Source organism: Anastrepha obliqua, chromosome 1 (assembly GCF_027943255.1).
Source record: "Anastrepha obliqua isolate idAnaObli1 chromosome 1, idAnaObli1_1.0, whole genome shotgun sequence".
NCBI classification, from domain to species: domain Eukaryota; kingdom Metazoa; phylum Arthropoda; class Insecta; order Diptera; family Tephritidae; genus Anastrepha; species Anastrepha obliqua.
In genome coordinates, this window is record NC_072892.1 from 133,912,755 (window position 1) to 133,935,300 (window position 22,546).

Here is a 22,546-nt window from a genome sequence, read left to right on the forward strand (position 1 = left end):
GTGCCAAGATTTTGTTGGCTGATTATGAGTTTAGGATATTACGATATTATTTGGGAAAAAAGAAATCCATGATTTTTGCGTAAAATTTAAAACTAATCGAATTATCCAATTTGGTTCAAGTATGCACCGTTTTGTTGCATAATTTGTTACCATTTTAAAGGTAGCTTCATAACGCCTCTCTCATAGAAGTCTTGGTCCACTTATTGGCGACTAATTATCTATTAATCGATTTTCACGATCTTCTCTTAATAACAATTTCTTGTCACTCAGGAAGTTTTGCAATGAGAGAAAGAGGTGGTAATCGGTTGGTGCCAGGTCCGGACTACACAGACGTGTAAAATACCTCCGAATCGCGGATTGTAGATGGAGAGACCAGACGAAATGCAAAATTAGCAGAACTTTATGGTCCACCTACAATCTTAAACAATCGTCAACATTGATAAACATGAAACAACGGGACGCCTGGAGACTAACGGCAGTCATAACCGGCTTTAGGCCTGTCGGAGAATGTTAACCCTATGCAAACCGCTGTTCAAGAGTCTCGAACAACTGTCTGCCATGCAACCAACAGACGTGTGTGGCCTTGCGTTGCCATCATGGAATACAACACCTCATCTGCTGGCCGTTTCTGGTCAATCGCTAGCTTGAAACGGTCGACTTGTTGACAGCAGAAATCTGAATTTAGTATTTGGCCATACGGAAGCAACTTCATAATAAATTATTTCTTTCCAGTCCCACCAAATACCTTCCTGGCCGTTAGTACTGGTTTGACCACCGTTTGAGCTGCTTCATCACGCTTTGACCACGATCGTTTTCGCACGATATTGTCGTATGTGACCCATTTCTCATTCCCAGTCACCATCCGATTATGAAATGGGTCGATTTCATTCCGTTTGGCTAAGGCTTCGCAGATGGAAATTCGATTCATCATGTTTTTTGATGTGGCACCCAAACATTGAACTTCTTTTTGGATCCAGTTTTGCGCAAATGATTTAAAACCATTTTATTACTATTTTATTTTATTATTTCATTTTGACAACGAGCATAAACTTTAAATTGTTTGATCGATACTTTACGAGATATCGACCACTACAGCCATCTACCGAGAAAATATGGGTTTCTTTTTCCCCCACCTAGTAAGAATTGAAATTATAAAATAAATGAAAAAAAAATTGTGTAAAATTGTCAACATGTGGGATACACTTTCTTTTGACGCTGACAGAATGTTGCTTTTGCAATAGAGGCACCGATTTTTCAGAGTATTTATAGGTGCAACACCTTCGTAACCACAGAACGGAAGACGCTCGTCGGCAGACACAGTTTTGAAAAGCACAAATTTTCGCTAGGTCCTTTATATTTTTAAAACGGTTAATAGTTCTTGATCGGATATCTCCTTGTGGACAATTGCCTTGGAATCGTAGAAACAAGTGAGCAACGGCTTGATTTTTGACTTTGTAATGGCTCCATTCCATTCGGCACTTCGACGTTTGGTTTCAGGTTCATGTTGGAAACACCACGTTTCATCACCAGTTTAAAGGAAGTTCTCGTATTTTCTCGTACGCCCAAATGACCAGTTAAAATGCGATAAATCGATGCTTTGCAGATATTCAACTTCGATTCCATGAATTTCAACGATGATTTCGGTTAATTTTTGATAAATTTACAAACAATATCGATGGAGTTTTCGGTGATTATTGATTTTGGGCGGCCCGTTGTTCATTGTCATTTATGTATGTCCTCTCAACTATCTCTAAAACGTGTAAACCACTCATGAACTCTGGCACGATATAGACAAGCATCGCCATCAACTTTTTTCATCAATTCAAATGTTTCGATAAACATTTTACCGATTTTGACACAAACATAACTGACACTTTAGAGGCACAAACTTCGCTTCCACTGAACTGAATATCACCAAGTTTTCACTGTAACTAGATGTAACTTTCAAACCACTAAAGGTGGCGCCATCAAAAACATTTTTATGACGCCAGTCTTGTTTATTTTGGACTTCACCTTGTATATATCAGCTTGCATTCATTTTTCTCTTAAAACCATTTATTTATACATAGAAATACATAAATGTTTTACTTATTATTATTATAATTTTCTTCTTTCTCTATTTCATAGGTATTCGTTTCTCTTTGGATGTTTCACGTGATGAAGTCAAAGCCTTGTCTGCTCTGATGACATTCAAGTGCGCCTGTGTCGATGTACCATTCGGTGGCGCCAAGGCTGGTCTCAAGATAAACCCTAAAGAATACTCCGAACATGAATTGGAAAAGATTACCCGCCGTTTTACCCTTGAATTGGCAAAGAAGGGCTTCATTGGACCCGGTGTTGATGTGCCAGCCCCAGATATGGGTACTGGAGAACGTGAAATGTCTTGGATTGCCGACACATACGCCAAAACCATTGGCCATTTAGATATTAACGCACACGCTTGTGTAACTGGTAAGCCCATCAACCAGGGCGGTATCCATGGGCGTGTATCAGCGACAGGTCGTGGTGTTTTCCACGGTCTGGAAAACTTTATCAATGAAGCAAACTACATGAGCATGATTGGTAAGCATGTGCACGGATAAGTTGTGATTTATGTGCACGCATAAATTGTGTTTAATAGATAACTAAAATATTGTTTTCAATGCAGGTACCACTCCCGGCTGGGGTGGCAAGACTTTCATTGTACAAGGTTTCGGTAATGTCGGTCTGCATACTTGCCGTTACTTGACACGTGCTGGTGCCACCTGTGTCGGTATCGTTGAGCACGATGGCTCCATCTACAATTCTGAGGGTATTGACCCCAAGGTTCGTATAATAGATCAGATACTTTATTTTACATGGAAACAATAAATGATTGCTTTCCTTTATAGGAATTGGAAGACTATAAGAACGAACACGGCACTATTGTTGGTTTCCCAGGCGCTAAGGCCTACGAGGGTGAAAACTTGATGTTCGAACCTTGCGACATCTTCGTGCCTGCTGCTGTTGAGAAGGTCATCACCAGCGAGAATGCGCACAAAATCCAAGCTAAGGTGAGAAAAACTGCTCGAGTGTGAGCTTTAGAAAATACAGGCTCGAAAGTATATATATATATGTGTATACAAGTATATGTGTTCCAAAGTAAGCAGGATTAAAAAAAAAACAAGTTTTTGAATGCAGGCAATGGCTTCGGAAAGGTAGATTATTCACTGAAGTACTGCCTAAATTTGATAAATATATATGAAGATTTGAAGGCCCAGTCAAAATTTTTATTAAGTTTTCAAAATTATCCGCATCAAAAACAATGTCTCATTTTAACTAAACATTTAGGCAGAATATTGGCACTTGTAACCGATCTTTCGATTAAAAATCAGATTTTGTCGTATGCTCCGTATTTTCGCAACCGAGCAACTTTTACTGCTTAAAAAAATGCATATGCCAATGAAAGGACATCTTTTAGTTGACGTAGAGGTCAAAGAAAAAAGTAAAAGACGTCTGGAACGAAGATCTAAAACACTTTTTTGAAATCCTTTTAGACCTTATAAATCAGGACAGTTTATATGAAACAAATTAAATTGTGTTTGCTGTCTTTGTCATTTAATAAAATACGGCTTACTTTGGAAAACATTGCATATTTCGAATTAGAAGCTAATTTGTGTCTTAGGCCATTTTTAATTATCTATCAGAATTTTTCATTAGATTAGTACAATTAGTTTGAAAAAAAACAGTAGCATTTAATCTACTTTCTTATGTACGTACATACATCCGCTGGAAAATACTTAAGAACGATACTCAGTCTTCTCCATTTCAGACTTTTTTCAATAAAATTACTTCAATATTTTTTTTTTATAAATTTAAAATGTTTTCAATCTGTATTAGTCTTTTTTCTAAAAAAATATTTTTTTCTTCATGTACAAAAGTTAATACAAAGCGAAATTCCTTTGAGAAAAAATACTTAAGAACGAAGCAAAATACTAGTCAAATCATAAAAAATGCAGGTGAAATAGAAAAGTATACATTAATATTTTGTTCAAAATCCTGATTTTCAATGAATTTCAATGAATGTTATCACAGCAATTATATTCAAGCGCATAAAATAAAAAGTAACGGCTGTAAATATATTATTTACTAAAATTAAAGTATAAGTATTAAATTGCAATTGGAAGAAAATCAAATATTTGCAAAATATAAGATGCTGAATTAGACAATAATATTTTAAAATTAAAGAAGTTAATATTCGTTAATATTTTACGTAGGTAAATATTTTTTTACTCCAAATTATTTTAATTAAGGGGGTAGGGGTAATCAGGGGCCCGAAAAAATGATGATTTTCAATCATTTTTTTTTTTTGCTAGTCAATTGCTAGTCAAATAAAAACATAGCATTAATACATCATGTTTCGACTTGACTTTAGCAACATTTTAAAAATAATTTTCAAAAATTAATAATTGTAAAAGTTATCGCTGTTTGTGTGAAGCCCGTTTCTACAGAAGTCTCTTGCGGTAATCATCGCATCCTTGGAGATTCATCTAAAATCAATCGGACAAGAAAAATTTGTTTTATTAATAGATAACTTGTGCCTGATCGAAGCTTTTTTTTCAAAATTTACAATATGGCGGTCTCAGGAAATATTTTTCAGATTTTCGAGAAAAACCCCGACAATTAATTGTTTAAAAAAAATAGAAATTAAAAAAAAATCCTACCAACAGGCACGAGTTTTTTATGTTTTTCGAAAGCAGTATAAATTTTATTTAAATCTACCAAGCCGTTTTTAAGTTACAGTGATCACCAGTTCAAAAAACATAGTTTTGAGAAAAACGCATTTAAAGTTTTGCTAACGCTCCAGAGCGCCCGAGTGCCCTTTGTTAATGTTGAATAACTCGAAAAGTATTTGTCGGATTCTCTTCAAATTTTCACACTTTTTTTTTAAGATATTATACTTTAAGAAAATGTAAAAAAACGCAGTTTGTTGAAAATTCTGGCTACCCCTAACCCCTTAAACTGTTTTACATTTTGTATCGTTAATCGGAGTGCTGTTTGCTGTATTTATATATAATACTTGCTTATACCAAAATTTCCCCTCTGCTTCTTAGATCATTGCCGAGGCCGCCAACGGTCCAACAACCCCTGCAGCCGATAAGATTCTGATCGAACGCAACATTTTAGTCATTCCCGATTTGTACATTAACGCCGGTGGTGTGACCGTCTCATTCTTCGAATGGCTGAAAAACTTGAACCACGTCTCGTACGGTCGTCTGACATTCAAATATGAGCGTGAATCCAACTACCATCTTCTGGGTAAGTACCACGTGACTGGTTATTCTGATTTATTTTTTGAAATATTTTCAATTTATGAACCTTTTAATTATATTTATGCCTCGGCATTACCAAGAAACAAAAAAAAAAAAGAAAGACACATCCACACAGAGCAAGGCATATACGGCTACTTCTAATGCTAGCGTGCTTGCACGATTGCTCCTTTTGCTTGTGCAGTAATGACCGGCATTTTTGCATTGCTCTCATTAATTTCAATTAAAATTGATTGATTTTCATATATTATTGTTGTATATTTCTTTCTCTATACTTTCCAAATCAGTGCGCACTCACCTATGATTGATTGATCTATATTAATAAGGTGTTAATGCTATTCAAAATTCCATGTTCATTTAATTTTAAGGTTATATTTATTATTATGTTATAAATTATTTATTCCATGTTACGGCTTACAGTTGAAACTCGACTGCGTATTAAACATATGAATTTTGAAAATCATAAAAGTGGTAAAATGCCATTTGCATTCAATTTGCCGATTAATAATATTTGATTTTTACGCTTAGAGTGGAATTTAAATTCATTTTAGTTTACCAAAATCTTCACCTAAATTCTATTCAAAATCATCAAAACTGATTTCCTGATTTAAATGCTTTCTATTTAGTTGCTATTTGTCACGCCACATAAACTTTACTATCCATAATATTCATTTCACAGCGCCGATAACACATATTAAACAGGATTTAATTAAACGAATCTAAAAATCTTAAAGAAAATTATCCAACTTTTCATCAATAAGTAATTTGTGTTTTTCTTTTTCCGTTCTTCTATTACGAATTTAGCCTCAGTCCAACAATCCATTGAAAGATTTGTTTTAGACGGTACAGTTCTTCTTTTTAATCTTTGCATCATCTCATATTACGAGCTCATTCTCTTTCTCTATTCTGTTTGCAATTTTTTTTTTGTTATATGCTAACTTGTAAATGTTTTATATGTTGCGGCATTTGTAGTACGGAAATTTCAATATTACCAAGTTCCTTTGACTACTACATGGACTCTCAATCCAATATGTTTGTGCCTACTTTAGTTTGTATGTAAATACATACCTACGTATGTTTGTAAAAGAACTGCTTGATACACCAAAAACGATACACACTTTAGCTACCCTTTTCCCAAACCTTTTTCATATAGGCATGTTTTGTCCAAAAGAAAAGAAAACAACCCCTAAATTTAAACTAACTAATTTTTGCACTTTTAATTTGTCATGAAAATTACTACTTACATGCTTACATTTGTATATATAAAATGAACTAATTTTTTTTCTAATTTAACCATGTTTTATTAGCCTCTATATGACTTCTTTTCACTGCATTCCGCATACATTGTTTGCTTTTGTGTTTTAAAATCCTGTCAAATATCAAGCCACTAAAATGGACACTTTTGTACTAATTTTTGCACTTTTCCCTTCTTTTTTCTCTCACCAACACAGAATCTGTGCAAGAATCCCTGGAACGTCGTTTCGGTCGTGTCGGTGGCCGTATTCCAGTCACTCCATCCGAAGCATTCCAGAAACGCATCTCCGGTGCCTCTGAGAAGGATATCGTACACTCCGGTTTAGACTACACCATGGAGCGTTCGGCGCGTGCTATCATGAAGACCGCCATGAAATATAATTTGGGTCTGGATTTGAGAACCGCCGCCTATGTGAATTCCATTGAGAAGATATTCACTACATACCGCGATGCTGGCTTGGCTTTCTAAGCGCTATGAAATTCAACCGACGCGACGCAATATCACTTAATTAATATTAAGCATCGAGTCGAATAAAAAGAGGCAAGCGGAGGCACACCAACCATTTGAATATTAATTGAATTACAAAATAAATAAATATAATAAACACATTCACTCACACCCATTTAAAGCAAAAAAAAGTAGACACAGCATTCGCGATTATAAAAACGAACATAAAATTTTTTCAATGTGATTCTTTGTAACGGTATTCGAATCATCAATTTCAGACTACAATATTTCACTTTTAATTATTTGTAACGGATATAGAAAAAATCAACGTGCTGCCATTCGTCCTAAGTGAAATTAACATACATACATGCACACAAAGTGAACAGTACTGCATAGGTATCGACAAGTATGTGTGAAAGTGAACGTGAGTCGCTCCCAATATATCATTGACCTCATTTGTCACCTTTGGTGCTAAGCGGCGTTATATTGACACATAATCAAAGGCACGCCCTTCATTTTGATGTTAAATATAATTGCTGTAATTTATTTCACAAACTAAGAATCATTCAATGACGCTGTATTAAAATTAATTCATGTTTACTTCCGTTTTTTTAATAGTCTTGTGTTGATGTTTAAATTTAAGTTTTAAAAAGTGAAGCAATGCATTTTATTGTAAATTGAAAGAGAATGGGACATGTAGACGATTGAGCTGTATCGCTGTAACATTTTAATCTACATATAAAATAAAAGCAAATTATACATAAAAATCTCAAACAAAGTGTTTAAAATATCACGCGCGGAGGTGGCAACGTTAAATGAATTAATGGGATGAACAAATTTTAAGTGATTTGCATTTTATGCAGGGTGACGTTTCGAAATTATTAAATTGTTTTATCACAATCAGTGACGAATTGTGGATACTGAGAGAAATTTAAGCAAAATTCATAACTAATGATATTACAACGGTAAACAAATAAAAAATTGACGACTACAAATCTCGCTATAATTGAGACTTTCTCAAACGACAAATTGGAAAATTTTAAGCTTACGCCTTTACAAGGTTCAATTGGTTCATGAACTGCAGCCAACCGACAACAGAACAAAACTAAAACAAATTAATGCTGATTTATTTTTTTTAACGTCCATTTTTGGTTAAGGGTTATGTAAACAAACAGAATTGCAGAATTTGTAGAGATTAAAGTGCACACGAAACTCTACTAAAATAAATTACTTAATAGAATACAGATAAAACTATTGTTTGGTGAGCAATATTCATCGGCGTGTTTTTTCGAAGAAAACGGCCATAGAATAACCGCCGGTTCTACGTTACCGGAACGACCCGGATTTATATCCGGACAAGGACTGTCACTTTAGCAGCATTCCCTATAGATATATGGGGAATATTTATGCTGCTCCAACAACAACAATATAGAACAATGACTCGTTTTTCTCATGCTTTTGTTGACAAAAGATACAGACGATATGCAGTTTCTACAAAAGAAACCCCACCTACCACATGACCACCTAGATCTTGCAGTTTGACATCCTGTAATCTCTTTATTTGCGCTTAAGTCACAAGTTTATGCTGCTAACAACAATTGAGCTGTTAGAGCTGTTTAAAATACTAATATTCAAATTTATTTGAAGTGAAAGAAAATTGGGTATGTAGATTGTGATATAATCTAATCTCATGTAGATTGTAAAATGCCCAGAAAAGTCTTGTTGCTCACCTATTCAGATATAATTGTTGTTTTTCAAGAAAATATAATTCTTCCTTATAATTGTGTTAGTCCAGCGCAGCTAACGAAAGGACTAAGCAATGCAAAGAAAGTAAAAGTGGCTTATTCCACCCATAATGGTTTGTCGAACGTATATGTATGTATATTTTTAATCGAATGAAAAACATTCAGCCTATTTTTCCATAATATTTATTTTGGCACATATATATGACAAAGTATGTAATTGTATTTCGTAGAATATCCTTTACATAAAAATCGTCTTAAGACACCAATTATTTGTGTAAATACGAGTACATACGTAAAAACATTAAAATTCGTTTTCAAAATTCGAATTCTCTAACTTACTATGCAGTAATACTATAAGTACACTTTAGAAAATATCAGCGGTGTACAATAATGCACAAAAAACAAGCATTTTGTTCTTAGAAAATACAACTTTTTGAGTTGTGTTACATTATTATACACTTTCAATAGTTTTTTGTTTTTCAAAAAAAAAAAAAATACATATTTTTTACCTTAGTTGCTATGAAAACATTTTACGTATTTTAACTGAGTTGAGTCATGTCTTTCTTAAATGTTGCTTCCTTAAGTACCAAAGTTTGTGGAGCTAAAGTTCAGATCATCAGAGATTTTGGAAATAACTTTTGCTTTACATAGTCTTCGATAATTTCAATAACATGTTCACGCATTAATTTTGGCACTTTCAACACGTATCCCAAAGTCTTTAATTTTGTATTATCCAAATACAAATGCTTATGATACAGTTGTTCTTCGTCCAAGTATGGCGTTAGAGGTGTATTATTTATTTCATTCTTTTGACAAATTTCTGCCCAGGGAGTCATATGTTTATCGTTCACATCACTAACCGTATCTGATAAGCTTAACTGTAACGAAAAAAAACGATGATTTAAATACAAAATGGTCAAAATCAGGAACCAATTACAATTACCTTTGTTAAATTGGACATGACAATGCCGAAGTAGTCGACATTTATTGAGAATATGTCAGACAAAATATCACTTATAGTTCCTTGTGTTGAATTAGCATCATCGACGATGTTGTATACTTCACCTATTGCAGCTGGATTTTGTGCCAAAAACCACAAAGCTGCGCACACATCGTCAACATGCACAGTATTAAGCCGCATGGAATCATTCCACAGCAACTTCATACATTCATTTAAATACTTATATATTGCAGCTACAATAATGCGAGGCACTGGAAGGAAAGCAACACAAAATGATAAAACACACGCATTATCGCAAGTTCGTAGTGTTACTCACTTAAATAGCGTTTATCGCCTAAACCGTAGACGATCGGCAGGCGTACAATAGTGTACGGCAAAGCATCACTTAGCGTTTCTAGTTCACGTTCGACCTTCAACTTTTGCTTAGCCACACACGTCCACGCCTCAAGCTTACAATCTTCCCTCTGCGGAATCTTTTCCGAACTGTTGACACACCCGGAACTTAGCTCTACAAATCTCTTCACTTTTATGTTCGCTGCTTCATTGGCGCAATTCATACTCAATTTAAGAATCCCTTCCTTATAGACAGCTTCAGTTTGATTCGGACGCGTTTCAGCTGCGCAGTTAAATACGACATCCCACGTTCGCCCTGTGGTTGGGTGTGGGACGAAAGCATTTTTACAGGAAGCTACAAATAGGAAACAAGTTTGTTGAAAATATGCAATTTCAAAATAATAATAATAAAGTTTATTGCAAGTCAAATTGTACACACAAGCCAGCGCTAAGAATTTTGCGCGACGTGCATACAAATTGTGTGGGCTACTCACACATAGTATGACTCACAATAAGCAAGAAGTGGAAATACAATATATAGTATAATACTAACCGGCATTGATGAGATTAGCACTGCAAAACTCCACTTTCTTGTTATCAAATGCCTGAGAGTGGCGCTCGTTTAGCCACGCCATTTGTGGTGGAGTCTTGTCCACCACACGTATTTCCTCCGCCAAGTCATTTTCAACCAGATAAGCAACTATATTACGTCCGATAAATCCACACCCTATTTGTAGTTAGGCGCGTAGCATTACAAAAAATACGATGCAGATACAAAACAAAAAATTATTTTAAAACTTTTCATTCAATTATAGGGACCAATGTATATCAGACCTACACCTCAAACGCGGGTCAGAATTTCACAATACAATACTTCTTTAATAACTCACCACCCAATACAAGCACCGTTGGTTTATTTTCCATTGTTAATTAAATAATATTATGTATTTCCGAAGCTGACCAGATCAGTTTATGTGGAATTATGCAAATCGTAGGACAAAAAGTTTTGAAATCAACAGCACGAAACAAGCGAACAAGTGATAAATAGAGCTGCCACATCTAGACGATTTGGATTTTAATAAAAAAAGGCAGATGACAGGTTGTTGTGGAATTACCAAATTATCTTAGAATGATAGAATATCACAATCGTTCGCGATTAATATCAAATAATAGCCTTTAAGAATAGCATTCTTTATGATTTTTTTTTTGCTTTCAATAACAAAAAGTAGAATATACTTTTTGTGAGGAGAGAAATGGTATTCCCATTAATACAATATAATAATAATATATAATATTTACATTTTTTATTGTAAAATAATAATTCATTGTTATTTTCCATTTATTAAATAAATAAATAAATAATATTTACATTTAATAATGTGCTTACATCTGTATAATTATTGGGCGTTTTCACAAGGCGAACTCGAAAGACGCAATATCTTATTCTATCATTCTTGGAAATTTCAAGGTTATTCCCAAAATACAATGGTGCAGTGGCAGGTTTTAAAATCAGTAGCCCGTTTTTGTGGAGATCGGCAATTCAATCGATGCGATCCAAATTGCGCGATTGGTCAAGAAAAAGTGTTTCAAAGTATGCATTAATCGGCAAAATGTTGAACAGTGAGAGAAATGGTATGCCAATCAACAACGAATGTGTAAAATCGAATCAACCGCCTTTTGTATTATACAACATCGGGAAAATATGCATGAGATAAAAAATTTGATTTTTATTTATTTCTTATTTTTAAAAGCTTACATGATAATAAAATTATTAGTAAACTCATGCAAACGTAGCGCTAGCGGCAGAGGCTTGCGGTTGGCTGGTGATGTCTGTTGGATCAGATACGACGGAGTAAGTCGGTGCCCTTTAGAAATGTGTACATTTTTTATGTTATCTTCAGTGGCATCTGAAGAAGATCTCTGTTGCTGAAGTGGTGATACCTTTGAGAAGCAAGTTCTAGGCAGGATACCAATAGGTGATGCACACTGGCTGTGGCTTGGCAGAAGAAGCAGGTGTTGGATATACTACCCTGTAATAAGTGAGCGCTAGTTATTATGGTGTGCCCAATACGAAGCTGTGTGTATGATCAATAAATATTTTTTTAATGAACAAGAGCAGTGTGAAAAGCTTTTATTAGAAACCACTTCTATAATAAATTTCTCTAATGCTTTCCACTCTATTTAAAATTTCATTTAACATGAATTTTTATAGACAACGGTATACAATTTGCACATTTCCATTGATTACACAACTTTTTACAAGCTTTTACTTTTAAATATTCAGTTATTTTAATTGGTTACTAAAACTCTTCCAATATAGTATTCGTACTGAAGTGGAATAGAACATGTTAGACGACCAATTGAACAAGTGAGAATAATGTCATGAATGAAAAGTTGATCGATAATAGCTGCAACAACGGCTGAAGTTCTGCCAATATAAAACAAGCGAAGAAAGCAAACAGAAATTACATGTTTGTGAATTTTCAGTGAATGGCGTTTTTTTTTGTTTACATTATTCAAATTTTGACAATCAAACTACCAAATCGATGTAAATGTTGAATAACGCTGCTCTAGCGAAGGCACCTTCTATGAATTCACTGTGCAGGATATTATTTCAAAGAAACTTGGCAATATTTTTTTTATCTCATTTGCCTTTCTGCTTGGCAGTGCCGTTTATTTTTTGCAGCTTGGTTGTAGCTGGTTTAAAAAAGTATTATTTTACAAATTTTGATTGGGCACAAAAGGAATGCCGCCAACTAAAAAACTTGATCTCAACATCGAAGTAGATGTTCTAACAGCAGGTTCCACTGCTGATGTTGTGAACGCTATTCTTGAATTCCTACTCTTCCAACGAAATCAAATTCCATTTGTATACAAGACTTATAAATACTATGTGGGATTGTGGACAGAAGAAACTGAAGGCTGTACTGGTGCCACTTTGAAAGCAGTTACAAGAGACAAAACATGTACAAGTACCCTACACACCTATCAGTTGGATCAACAACGGAAACAGGCTACACAAACGAAAGAATCTATAAGTGCAATGCGTGAGGTAAGATGTAAGATGCCTTGAAATTTAAAATACTAAAACAATTATTATTTGATAATATTCCCACAGCTTATACAAAAGTTATTTGACAAAAACATTGTTCGGCGTTTAAGATTTCTTTTTGGACCTACGACATTTACAGCAAAAGAAGCCTACACTATACACATACCAATTGATTCCATATCTCGGCTTCACTTTCACAGCCAACACCGCATTCCACACGATCGCCTTAATCAAACCTTAATGTAAGTGGAAATTATATTTCTTAACTATCAAAAAGCAAAGCTGATATTTTGTTTTCACAGTTCGCTTCTCACCAACGAAAGTCTTTACAACATTTTTTCACATAATCTATATCCAACCAACCTGTATCTCGAGCTGGAAATATTGTCTGAGCCAGGCCTTTTAAGGGAAACAAATGCGAAGGCACAGTTAATGGCTAAAGATGTGTCGCAGTTACCGCCAAGTTGTAAGGATATCCATTTCCATTTGCAACATTCACCGTTTCCATTAATTAATGGTGGACTATCTTTAAATTGTTGTAAAGAGTTGGAAATATTCGATGGTATAATTAGCCTTAATTTAAATGATGCTCAGTCAAAAAACAGTAATTTTGCGCGTGAGAAAGAAATACAACGATCGCCTTCTTGGTGGGAAGCAGATGTATTAGTACGAGGTTTCAAAGAGAAACCGATAAAGGGCTTGAACATATGGGCACAATGATATTCATACAGAAATAGCAATAGTATTAGAATATTTCTATCAAAAATTGACGTATACAATTTTTTACAAAACAAAAAAAAAATAATCACTTAGACCCAAAACAAAAATGACCACTTTGACCCTAAAATGTGTGACTATAGCTTTTTGCTATGCGAATAATTATATGACCGCTTTTCTGTTTCAATAAAAAACTAAACTAATTTCGATGAACGGTGAAATATTACTACGAAATTACTCAAACATAATTATAGCAGAGAACCGAGCATGTTTTAAGAGTGTATTGGAAACATAATAATGACAAGGTTTTATTTTCCTTTCAAATTAATAAAATTGTATAACTTAAAAAAGTAATTAAAAAAAAAAATAAAAAAATCTATATATTTTTTCAATCTAAATTATGCAGTGCCTCGAATCAGATATCAATGATACACAATTTAACTTGCTTGCCAATGAGGTGGCGAAAGAATGTCGCAGAGTTGTTGCTACCAAGCAGCCAGCCCAGCCCTGTGATAGGCCTAACCGGAAACCATTAACTCTTGATACATTCTGCAACCACAATGTGAATATTCAATACAAATATGGCGATAGTAAAGATGAGACACCAAAGGGGTGTGGAATTTGTGTAAAAATGGACAAGAAAGGAGGGAAAGAAACGCCATGCCAGCTTTGTAAAAAAAAGGAGATGACGCGGGATGAGAAATTGGCAGAAGCTATAAAGTGCATTTCCAGTCCTCTACCTAGCTATTTTAACGAAAAGAAACGTTGTGATCCTATGAGCGTATGCTGCCGTATGTTAGGGGGCGTCAAAAAGTGCCCAAGCAAGGACAATCTATACTCGTGCACTGAGCCTGAACCAACCACCCAGGTTAGATGAAAAGATTAAAATATCAAGAAGTTCATTCTTTAGTGCCTTTCCTGCTAACATGTTTTTATTTTGTTTTTTGTTCTTCAGATAAACAAATTCGCTATAAACTATCCCCCAAATAAGTTAACTGTGCGAGTCGAGCTGCATAATAATCCCAAATGTAAGGCGAATTTCCGTTGTCAAGGCACTGTAGATGAAGGCGATTGTCATAAATTCAAACCAAACTACAGAGAACTACCTTTGACTGAGAAATTCTATTCGAAATACGAACATTTGGAAAGCTGCGACACACCAGACGTCAGGCATTATGAAAATGAATTAGATAAAATTACAAACTATTTTGCTCGAGACATTTTTTGTGTACCACGATATACGAATCAGTATTATGGTTGGCTGGATAGCAAGAATATACAACATTTAGAGTTTTGCGATGCAAGTCGTGTGTGTGCCCCCAAAGTGCTACACAACTTAAAGACGCTGGAGAGTAGGCGTTTCGACCCTATTCAGTTGCAGTATTGCCTGTGTCATGATATGATTAAGCAAATGGATCATTGGAAAATTGTTTGAGAATTAAAACTACACAGGCACATTGTAATAAAAGACAAATTAAATTAATTTAATTAAATTAGTCGGCATAAGTGAATATCCTACATGATTTAGCATATGAATTGGAAACATTTGATAAAAATTAAAACAAAAATATCGTAAAAAAAACTATAGTTGATATTAACATTAACTCATCTTTACTTATATATATCTCAGTAATTTAAATTTGAAATAGTGCTCCTTTTTTGCTGTGCAATAACAATTGTATTGTTGTTTCTCATTTTTATAAATAAATAAATAAATAAAAATAAATTTGAAATAAATACGTTTAACGTAAATCAAGGAAACAACCGCGTAAACTATTCAAATTCATTATTTTGTATTTTTAGGTCAGTTCTGTGGCGCATAAATTCCTCAATTCAATAACGCACTAATTTTCTTTTACTCATGTCGATTTTCCAATTTCTTACCTTTCTTTCACTCATTCTTCTTTTTGGACTCGTTCTGTTGTGTCCCATTGGTACGTTGTTCGCGGAATCGTAATTTTTGTTTTCCATTAATTTTCAGTTAAAAATTCTAATAAGAAATACTTATCATCAAAATTATCACCGGAGAATTGAATCCTCGAGAGGTAACTTTTATTTTTTTATTGAAACAGTTCTCTATTCAGTGTTTTGTGCGGAATTTTAGAGCATAAAATTTTAAGGTGTGGTTTGTGGCTATGTGTAAGCTGGGCTTTAATGAAGCTGAGTCGACTGTGTGACTCAGTTGGTAGCAATGGTAGTGGAATCTCAATAATTAAAGTTAATAAGCTATCTTAAGAAAAAAACTAGTTAAAAGAATTTTATATTTACTTTTTTAAAAGGGTGTGAGGGAGTAATACGGTACAAGTTATCAATTTTCTGGTAACGCAGACTGCGCAGCTAACGTTTGATACACTGCTGCAAAAAGAAAACGTACAAATTATTGCACATCCTTCAAATAAGTGACAGGAAGAAGAAATAAATATCGCAACAATTTACTAATAAACGAAAAAGATAATTTGAAAATAGAAAAACTATATAAATGATTACAGTTAATTATGAGTGCCACACCTAAGGCTCCACACAAGAACGTTAGATTTTAATAATAAAGTTATTTTAATTGATGTGCGTATGTATGTATCCTTAAAAGCGGAGTAACATAATTATAACAGTAAATATGTGGTTTAGTCCTTAATCGTAGTTTATGTTTTGGGTGTGACTACATACATCTTGGTATGTGCATAGCAAGGTGAATTGAATAATGAGTCTACCATTCTTGTGTGGATAATATATATGTTAGTGCATATGTATGTTCATATACTTACACATGCGTGTACATGGATATTCATTCGGATTTAAATAAATAGCAAAAGCAATAATTTTAGAAAAATTTGATTTAACAACATACATATATGCCTACATAAGTCATAAATATAATATATACATACATATGTATATGTAAAACTAAATATTTTCCCATGGTATACGCACGCGCTTGCTCTGCATGATATTGTTATCATGAGGAGTTGTGTGTTGCCCTGTGCACTTAGGTAGGTTGTTTACTTTCTGGCTTTTGTATTTCACACCTTATTAAAAATTAGCCAAGCAAAGTACTTTATTAACATTTGCTAAGCGAAAAAAAACTGTATTAGGCTTCTTGCTTTTTATTTTGTTGTAGTTCAACGCTGTGCAACCGCCTGGAATTTAGAGCACGCAAATGTTGCAGAAAAATGTGCCTTTAGAATACAAGAATCCATGAATTTATAATATATACCGTTCATCTAGATAATATATTTATTAGCGGAAATGGCATATTTAGCCATTAGCTACGCCGTTTTCCTCGTATTATTTGGGTGTAGCAAAGCTGAGGCACTTGCTGCAGCCCAAGCGCCGAATGATCCACAAACATATCAGCCGACTTACAACAAAGAGTATCAACCGCGCTACAATCCTCTCTATACGAATAATCAACAAGTGCCACCCACTTCTCAATATGAAAACCCATTAATTCAATCACAGCAAGACCTACAGAACCCACAACAAGGAGGAGGGGGTCTACTGGTTGGTTCGCCGAACCAAAACAACTTCTATGATCAGTCATCGAACACTTTGAGCGGTGGTATTTATGGTGGCGGCGGCGGTGGAAGTATAAGTAATTATGATCCCTTCAATCGTGGCACCTCGTCCATAGGTTTTGAGTATGGGGATAACTACAGTGATGAACAGAATTTCTGCCCAGAGTATTGGATACCTTTTCGACAAACTTGCTATAGATTTATTCGTTCGCCAAAACGTAACTGGCTAGAGGCAAAGAAAATCTGTAAAGCTTACAATGCTGAACTCTTAAATGTGGATAGTATTGAAAAACATTCTTTCATACTTAAACAATTGATAATACAGAATCAGCGGCAAAATCGCTTTTGGATATCTGCGCGTCAAACTGGACCCAATAGCTGGGCAAATGATGATAACTCACCATTCCTTGTATTGGAAGACTCTTTTGCACTCGACGAAAATCAAGCCCTTGAATACGAAAATTTACATGACAACCGCTTCCTGGTACAGAATATGTACCAGACAGAATATAATCGCAATACTCCGAATCAGTTCTACAATACCATATCCGGTTCAGTAAATAATCGAAATCAAAACAATTTGCGTGGCTTTATCGGTAAGTGGTTATATAGATTTTGTGTATTGACTGCGTGACACTTCTTTTCATATTTTCATTAATAATCACTTCTAACTTCACAGGTCCGAATCAATATGGTGATAATCCGTTTACCAGAGATCGTGTTGTTTATGGCTTTTCAAAAAAACGTGATCGTTGGATGTTCATGCCTGCCTATGACATCGAATTGAACTTGTTCATTTGTGAATCGAAAGTACTCTATAATCCTGAAAATGTAAACCTTAAATTGGACGACAAACGCCCCTTTCACTATGGATTAGATATACGGGATTTTGAGAAAATTCCACGTGGTCCTTATTTTGTAAAACAACCCAACGATACAACATTCGATACTAGTAAAAATCGTCTGATAAATGATGTTACACTGAGTTGTTTGGCTGGTGGGTATCCCACGCCCACTTACCGCTGGTACCGTGAAGTCTATGTCAACGATACGCTTGAGTATATAACCATCGATCCGCTAACGAACGACCGTTACACAATTTCTGGTGGCAACCTTATAATATATGATCCAAAACAGGCCTTAGATCAGGGCGCCTACCATTGCGTGGCTGAGAACAAATTCGGACGCATACGCTCCGAGAGTGCGCATTTGAATTTCGGTTTTATTATGGAATTTAATCTTAAACGTTCAGCTGAAACTGCTGATATGAATTGGGGCAAATCGATATTTTGTGATCCGCCACAACATTATCCAGAGGTTAAGTACTATTGGGCGCGCGATTACTTCCCAAATTTCGTGCAGGAAGATCAACGTGTTTTTGTTTCGAATGATGGTGCGCTCTATTTTTCTTCCATCGAGATTGTTGATCGTGCCAATTATTCGTGCAGTGTGCAAACTTCGGTTTCCGATACGGGGCGCAATGGCCCATTTTTCCCACTACGAGTGGTGCCGAACAGCAACTATCAATCGCTGATATTCGCAAATGCTTTCCCAAAGGTTCGCTTGAAGCAATAGTTTTTATGAAGTCATATTAAATTTTATTAAATTAATATTTGTAGGTTTTCCCCGAAGCGCCCATCGCTGGCGATGAAATCCGTCTCGAATGTGTCGGTTTCGGTTATCCAATACCTTTGTATAATTGGACTAGACGCGGCCAACCCTTACAACGAAACGCTTTCGCAACAAGCAACAATCGTGTCCTAATCATTGAGAACGCAACCATCAATGACAATGGCGAATATATATGCACCATCTCCAACCCACGTAAAACTATACACAAATCGATTCACATCAATATTCAAATGAAGCCACAATTCGTAATTCCGTTAAAGGACAAAATCAAGGACTACAATGGCGATGTGACGTTTATTTGTGAAGCATTTGCCATACCAGACGTTAATTACACTTGGTATAAAAATGCGGAGCGCTTCGATCCAGAGCGCATAGATAAAGATCGTTATATAATACAGGATAATGTGCTTACTATAAAGTATTTAGACCCAGACAAGGATAATGCCATGTATCAGTGTGGGGCTACAAACCAATTGAAGACTGCTTTCTCATCCGCACAATTACGCGTTCTCTCCATGAAGCCGTCATTCAAGAAAAGACCACTCGAATCGGAGATTTATGCTGTGCAAAATGGCAACACTACCATCGTTTGTGATCCTGAAGCGTCGCCACGGCCTAAATTCCAATGGAAAAAAGATGGCCAGCTTATTGGTGCTGGCGGACATAGACGCATATTACCCAGTGGCACGTTGATAATAGCACCGACATCACGTGACGATGAAGGCCTATACACATGCGTGGCCACAAACAAAGCAGGCACGGACGAATCGCGTGCGCGCGTCATCGTTTTGCGTGAGTAAATTGAAATTTTTCAATTTAAAAATATATTATAAATAATGCAATTTTTATTTATTTAAAGAGGAGATGCGTTTTACACAGACACCACCTTTACGCATTACCACACAAGAGCACGATCTAATATTCCTGCAGTGTGATGCGACCTATGATGTGTTACTCGATATTGCATTCGTTTGGAAACATAACGGCGAGATATTGCGCAACAATCACGACGGTACAGAACGTATTGTAAGTCTAGCTAAAAAATGCGCATCCACATAAATCTAAAAACTGAGCTCTAATTATTATTACTTTTCAATTCTAAGATAATAGATCGGAATCGCCTCACTGTGCATAATGTAACACTGCTGGATGGTGGAGACTATGAGTGTGTAGTGAAATCGTCTGTTAATGAGATCTCTTCCAAAACTGCTGTGGTCATTGAAGGCGCACCGGGCGCACCTGGTGGTGTGCAAGTGGTTGAAATTGGCAAAACAAAGGCGATCATTGAATGGGTTGACGGCGCTAACAATGGACGACCCATACGTTACTATAACATACTTGGACGCACCAATTGGAATCGCACCTGGGTGAATGTGTCCACACATGTTCGTGGCCGTGAGGTAGATCGGTATACAAGTCGGCAGCAGGCGGAAGTCTCGAATCTTATACCCTGGTGTTCATACGAATTTAGCGTATCTGCGGTTAATGACTTGGGCATTGGCATACCATCCACTCCATCGCCGATCTACAGTACGTACGAAGACAAGCCGTATATTGCGCCGCGTAACGTCGGTGGTGGCGGTGGCAAAATTGGTGATTTGACGATTACATGGGATCCATTATTGCCACAAGAACAGCATAGTCACGGTATACACTACAAAGTGTTCTGGAAATTGAAAGGCACACTGGAATGGGCGTCAGAGGAGCTAAAAATGCTGCATAACGATGGTGTGGCGGTCGTTAATATACCGCTCAACAACTATTACACCGAATACGAGGTAAAGGTGCAAGCCATTAACAATATTGGTAAGGGTCCAGAGAGTGAACCGGTAGTTATATATTCGGCAGAAGATATGCCGCAGGTGGCGCCCCAAAAACCATTTGCTATTCCATACAATTCCACAGCTTTCAATGTAACTTGGCAGCCAATCGAAATGACACGCGAAAATATACGCGGCAAATTGATTGGGCACAGGGTGAGTTTAGGCGATATAATGTCTCTTTTTTCAGTTAAAAAAAAATATTCCATTTATATTTAGTTGAAATATTGGAAAACGACACATAATGAAGAGGATTCTGTATATTATTTGTCACGCACTACAAGGAATTGGGCGCTGATTGTTGGATTGCAGCCGGACACATATTACTTTGTGAAAGTGATGGCTTACAATGCGGCTGGCGAGGGGCCAGAAAGTGAACGTTTCGAAGGTAGAAGAACGACTATTAATGAATATATTAGCAAGTCTCTCTTATATTTCTTTTTGAACACAATAATTTATAGAACGCACGTATCGAAAGGCGCCTCAAAAGCCGCCATCATCAGTGCATGTGTATGGCATTAATCCTTCTACCGTGCGTGTTGTATGGCGATATGTATCACCAGCACAAGATGAAGAGCCAATCGAAGGCTACAAGGTAAAAATTGTGCTATAATTGAATATACTTCTAAATTTGGTTCGTTACTGCAGGTGCGCGTTTGGGAAAGTGATCAAAATATGATAACAGCCAACAACACGATAATCCCGGTAGGCGAAAAATTAGAGGCATACATTACAAATCTTACACCGGGCAAAACCTACAATATGCGTGTACTGGCATTCAGTAATGGTGGCGATGGTCGTATGTCCAGTCCTACATTGCGCTTCCAAATGGGTAAAATTGACTAGTAAGCTAAAAAAGTATTCATGCACATTACTCTTCTTTTTCTATTAGGTAAAACGACGCGCAATCATGGAAACCGTCACTACCGCAGTGGCCTTAATACGGTATTAGTCGTTAGTTTATTGTACCTCATATCAAAGTACCTAAACAATAACTGAGTAGCGCCACAATACGTATAATTTTGAAAACATTCGAAATAAATTCCGTCCATTTTGTACTCGACGATTAATGTGGGAGAGTATGTCCAGAAATGTATTTAGATTTTTTTTTAAGAAAAGCGAAAAAGCATTCCATGAAGTAATTATGTGACACAGAGCGAATGCATTTAGTTTTTAAGAATATTGTACAACTGTTATTATTTTACAACGCAACGATTCCGTCTTTTTACATGCATACGTACATACATATGTGCGCGTGTAAATCAATCTCTATTCACATTTCTAAGTACATATATTTAGTAAATAACTGAATCTCTACCAACTCGTATTGTAATAAAAGTATACAATCACACCATTCATACATATTTTATAATGAAAGTGACCTTATTATTCATAGTTAAGCGCAAAAAAAGATTAACTGTAAGAAAAATCCAATTTTTTTGTAGTTTACTTAATTATACAGTATCGTAGAATAATTATTTTGCAATCAAATTCATTTTCTTTTACACAACGTTCTGACGAAAACTGATTTGTTTAAATTCCTTAGAGCATAAGGTCTCGACAGCTAGTGCTCCTATATTTAAATAAATATCTATATTTCGATAGTTTTGTATACTTTTCATGGAATTGAAAATAAATTAAATACAGAAAAATGTGAATTCATATATTTATTAATGCTTTTCAATGCTCTACATATTTCAATTTTATATTTTTTATAGTTATATTTAATATATTTTTTATAATTATATTTTATAGTTTTCTTTATAATTATATTTTATATATTT

At 35.4% G+C, this 22,546-nt stretch overlaps 5 protein-coding genes across 7 annotated transcripts in view; 4 read left to right on the forward strand and 1 right to left on the reverse strand.

Moving 5' to 3' along the window:
- The window catches only part of LOC129236173 (glutamate dehydrogenase, mitochondrial), a 28,554-nt gene extending 20,786 nt beyond the window's left edge, over positions 1–7,768 (forward strand). The window contains exons 2-7 of one of the 2 annotated variants that reach the window (XM_054870407.1): positions 2,128–2,562; positions 2,648–2,805; positions 2,871–3,032; positions 5,073–5,277; positions 6,093–6,131; positions 6,740–7,768. In XM_054870407.1, coding sequence (XP_054726382.1) covers positions 2,128–2,562; positions 2,648–2,805; positions 2,871–3,032; positions 5,073–5,277; positions 6,093–6,131; positions 6,740–7,011 — 1,271 coding nt within the window. In that variant the 3' untranslated portion in view covers positions 7,012–7,768. The remainder of the gene's footprint in view (positions 1–2,127; positions 2,563–2,647; positions 2,806–2,870; positions 3,033–5,072; positions 5,278–6,092; positions 6,132–6,739) is intronic. The other variant, XM_054870408.1, reaches the window with a different exon arrangement.
- A 1,140-nt stretch (positions 7,769–8,908) lies between these two features.
- On the reverse strand, positions 8,909–11,063 carry LOC129236174 (uncharacterized). The gene is made up of 5 exons (XM_054870409.1): positions 10,920–11,063; positions 10,583–10,756; positions 10,013–10,384; positions 9,679–9,947; positions 8,909–9,613 (listed from the first exon to the last, which is right to left on the reverse strand). Exons 1-5 carry the CDS (start codon positions 10,951–10,953, stop codon positions 9,344–9,346), a joined length of 1,119 nt encoding a protein of 372 aa, XP_054726384.1. The 5' UTR covers positions 10,954–11,063; the 3' UTR covers positions 8,909–9,343.
- A 1,554-nt stretch (positions 11,064–12,617) lies between these two features.
- On the forward strand, positions 12,618–14,296 carry LOC129236176 (uncharacterized). Of its 2 annotated transcripts, XM_054870412.1 has the most exons (4): positions 12,621–13,081; positions 13,148–13,323; positions 13,384–13,547; positions 14,205–14,296. In XM_054870412.1, exons 1-4 carry the CDS (start codon positions 12,776–12,778, stop codon positions 14,225–14,227), a joined length of 669 nt encoding a protein of 222 aa, XP_054726387.1. In that variant the 5' UTR covers positions 12,621–12,775; the 3' UTR covers positions 14,228–14,296. The 2 variants fall into 2 exon arrangements, with proteins under 2 accessions (XP_054726386.1, XP_054726387.1); XM_054870411.1 differs by lacking the exon at positions 14,205–14,296 and having other exon boundaries at positions 12,618–13,081; positions 13,384–14,011.
- On the forward strand, positions 14,123–15,434 carry LOC129236175 (uncharacterized). Its single transcript, XM_054870410.1, has 2 exons — positions 14,123–14,666; positions 14,754–15,434. Exons 1-2 carry the CDS (start codon positions 14,199–14,201, stop codon positions 15,231–15,233), a joined length of 948 nt encoding a protein of 315 aa, XP_054726385.1. The 5' UTR covers positions 14,123–14,198; the 3' UTR covers positions 15,234–15,434.
- Positions 15,435–15,708: 274 nt separating this feature from the next.
- On the forward strand, positions 15,709–22,428 carry LOC129236177 (contactin). The gene is made up of 10 exons (XM_054870413.1): positions 15,709–15,843; positions 16,914–17,906; positions 17,990–18,867; positions 18,930–19,734; positions 19,802–19,968; positions 20,046–20,918; positions 20,982–21,150; positions 21,224–21,357; positions 21,411–21,594; positions 21,655–22,428. Exons 2-10 carry the CDS (start codon positions 17,042–17,044, stop codon positions 21,759–21,761), a joined length of 4,182 nt encoding a protein of 1,393 aa, XP_054726388.1. The 5' UTR covers positions 15,709–15,843; positions 16,914–17,041; the 3' UTR covers positions 21,762–22,428.
- The last annotated feature ends 118 nt before the right edge of the window (positions 22,429–22,546 follow it).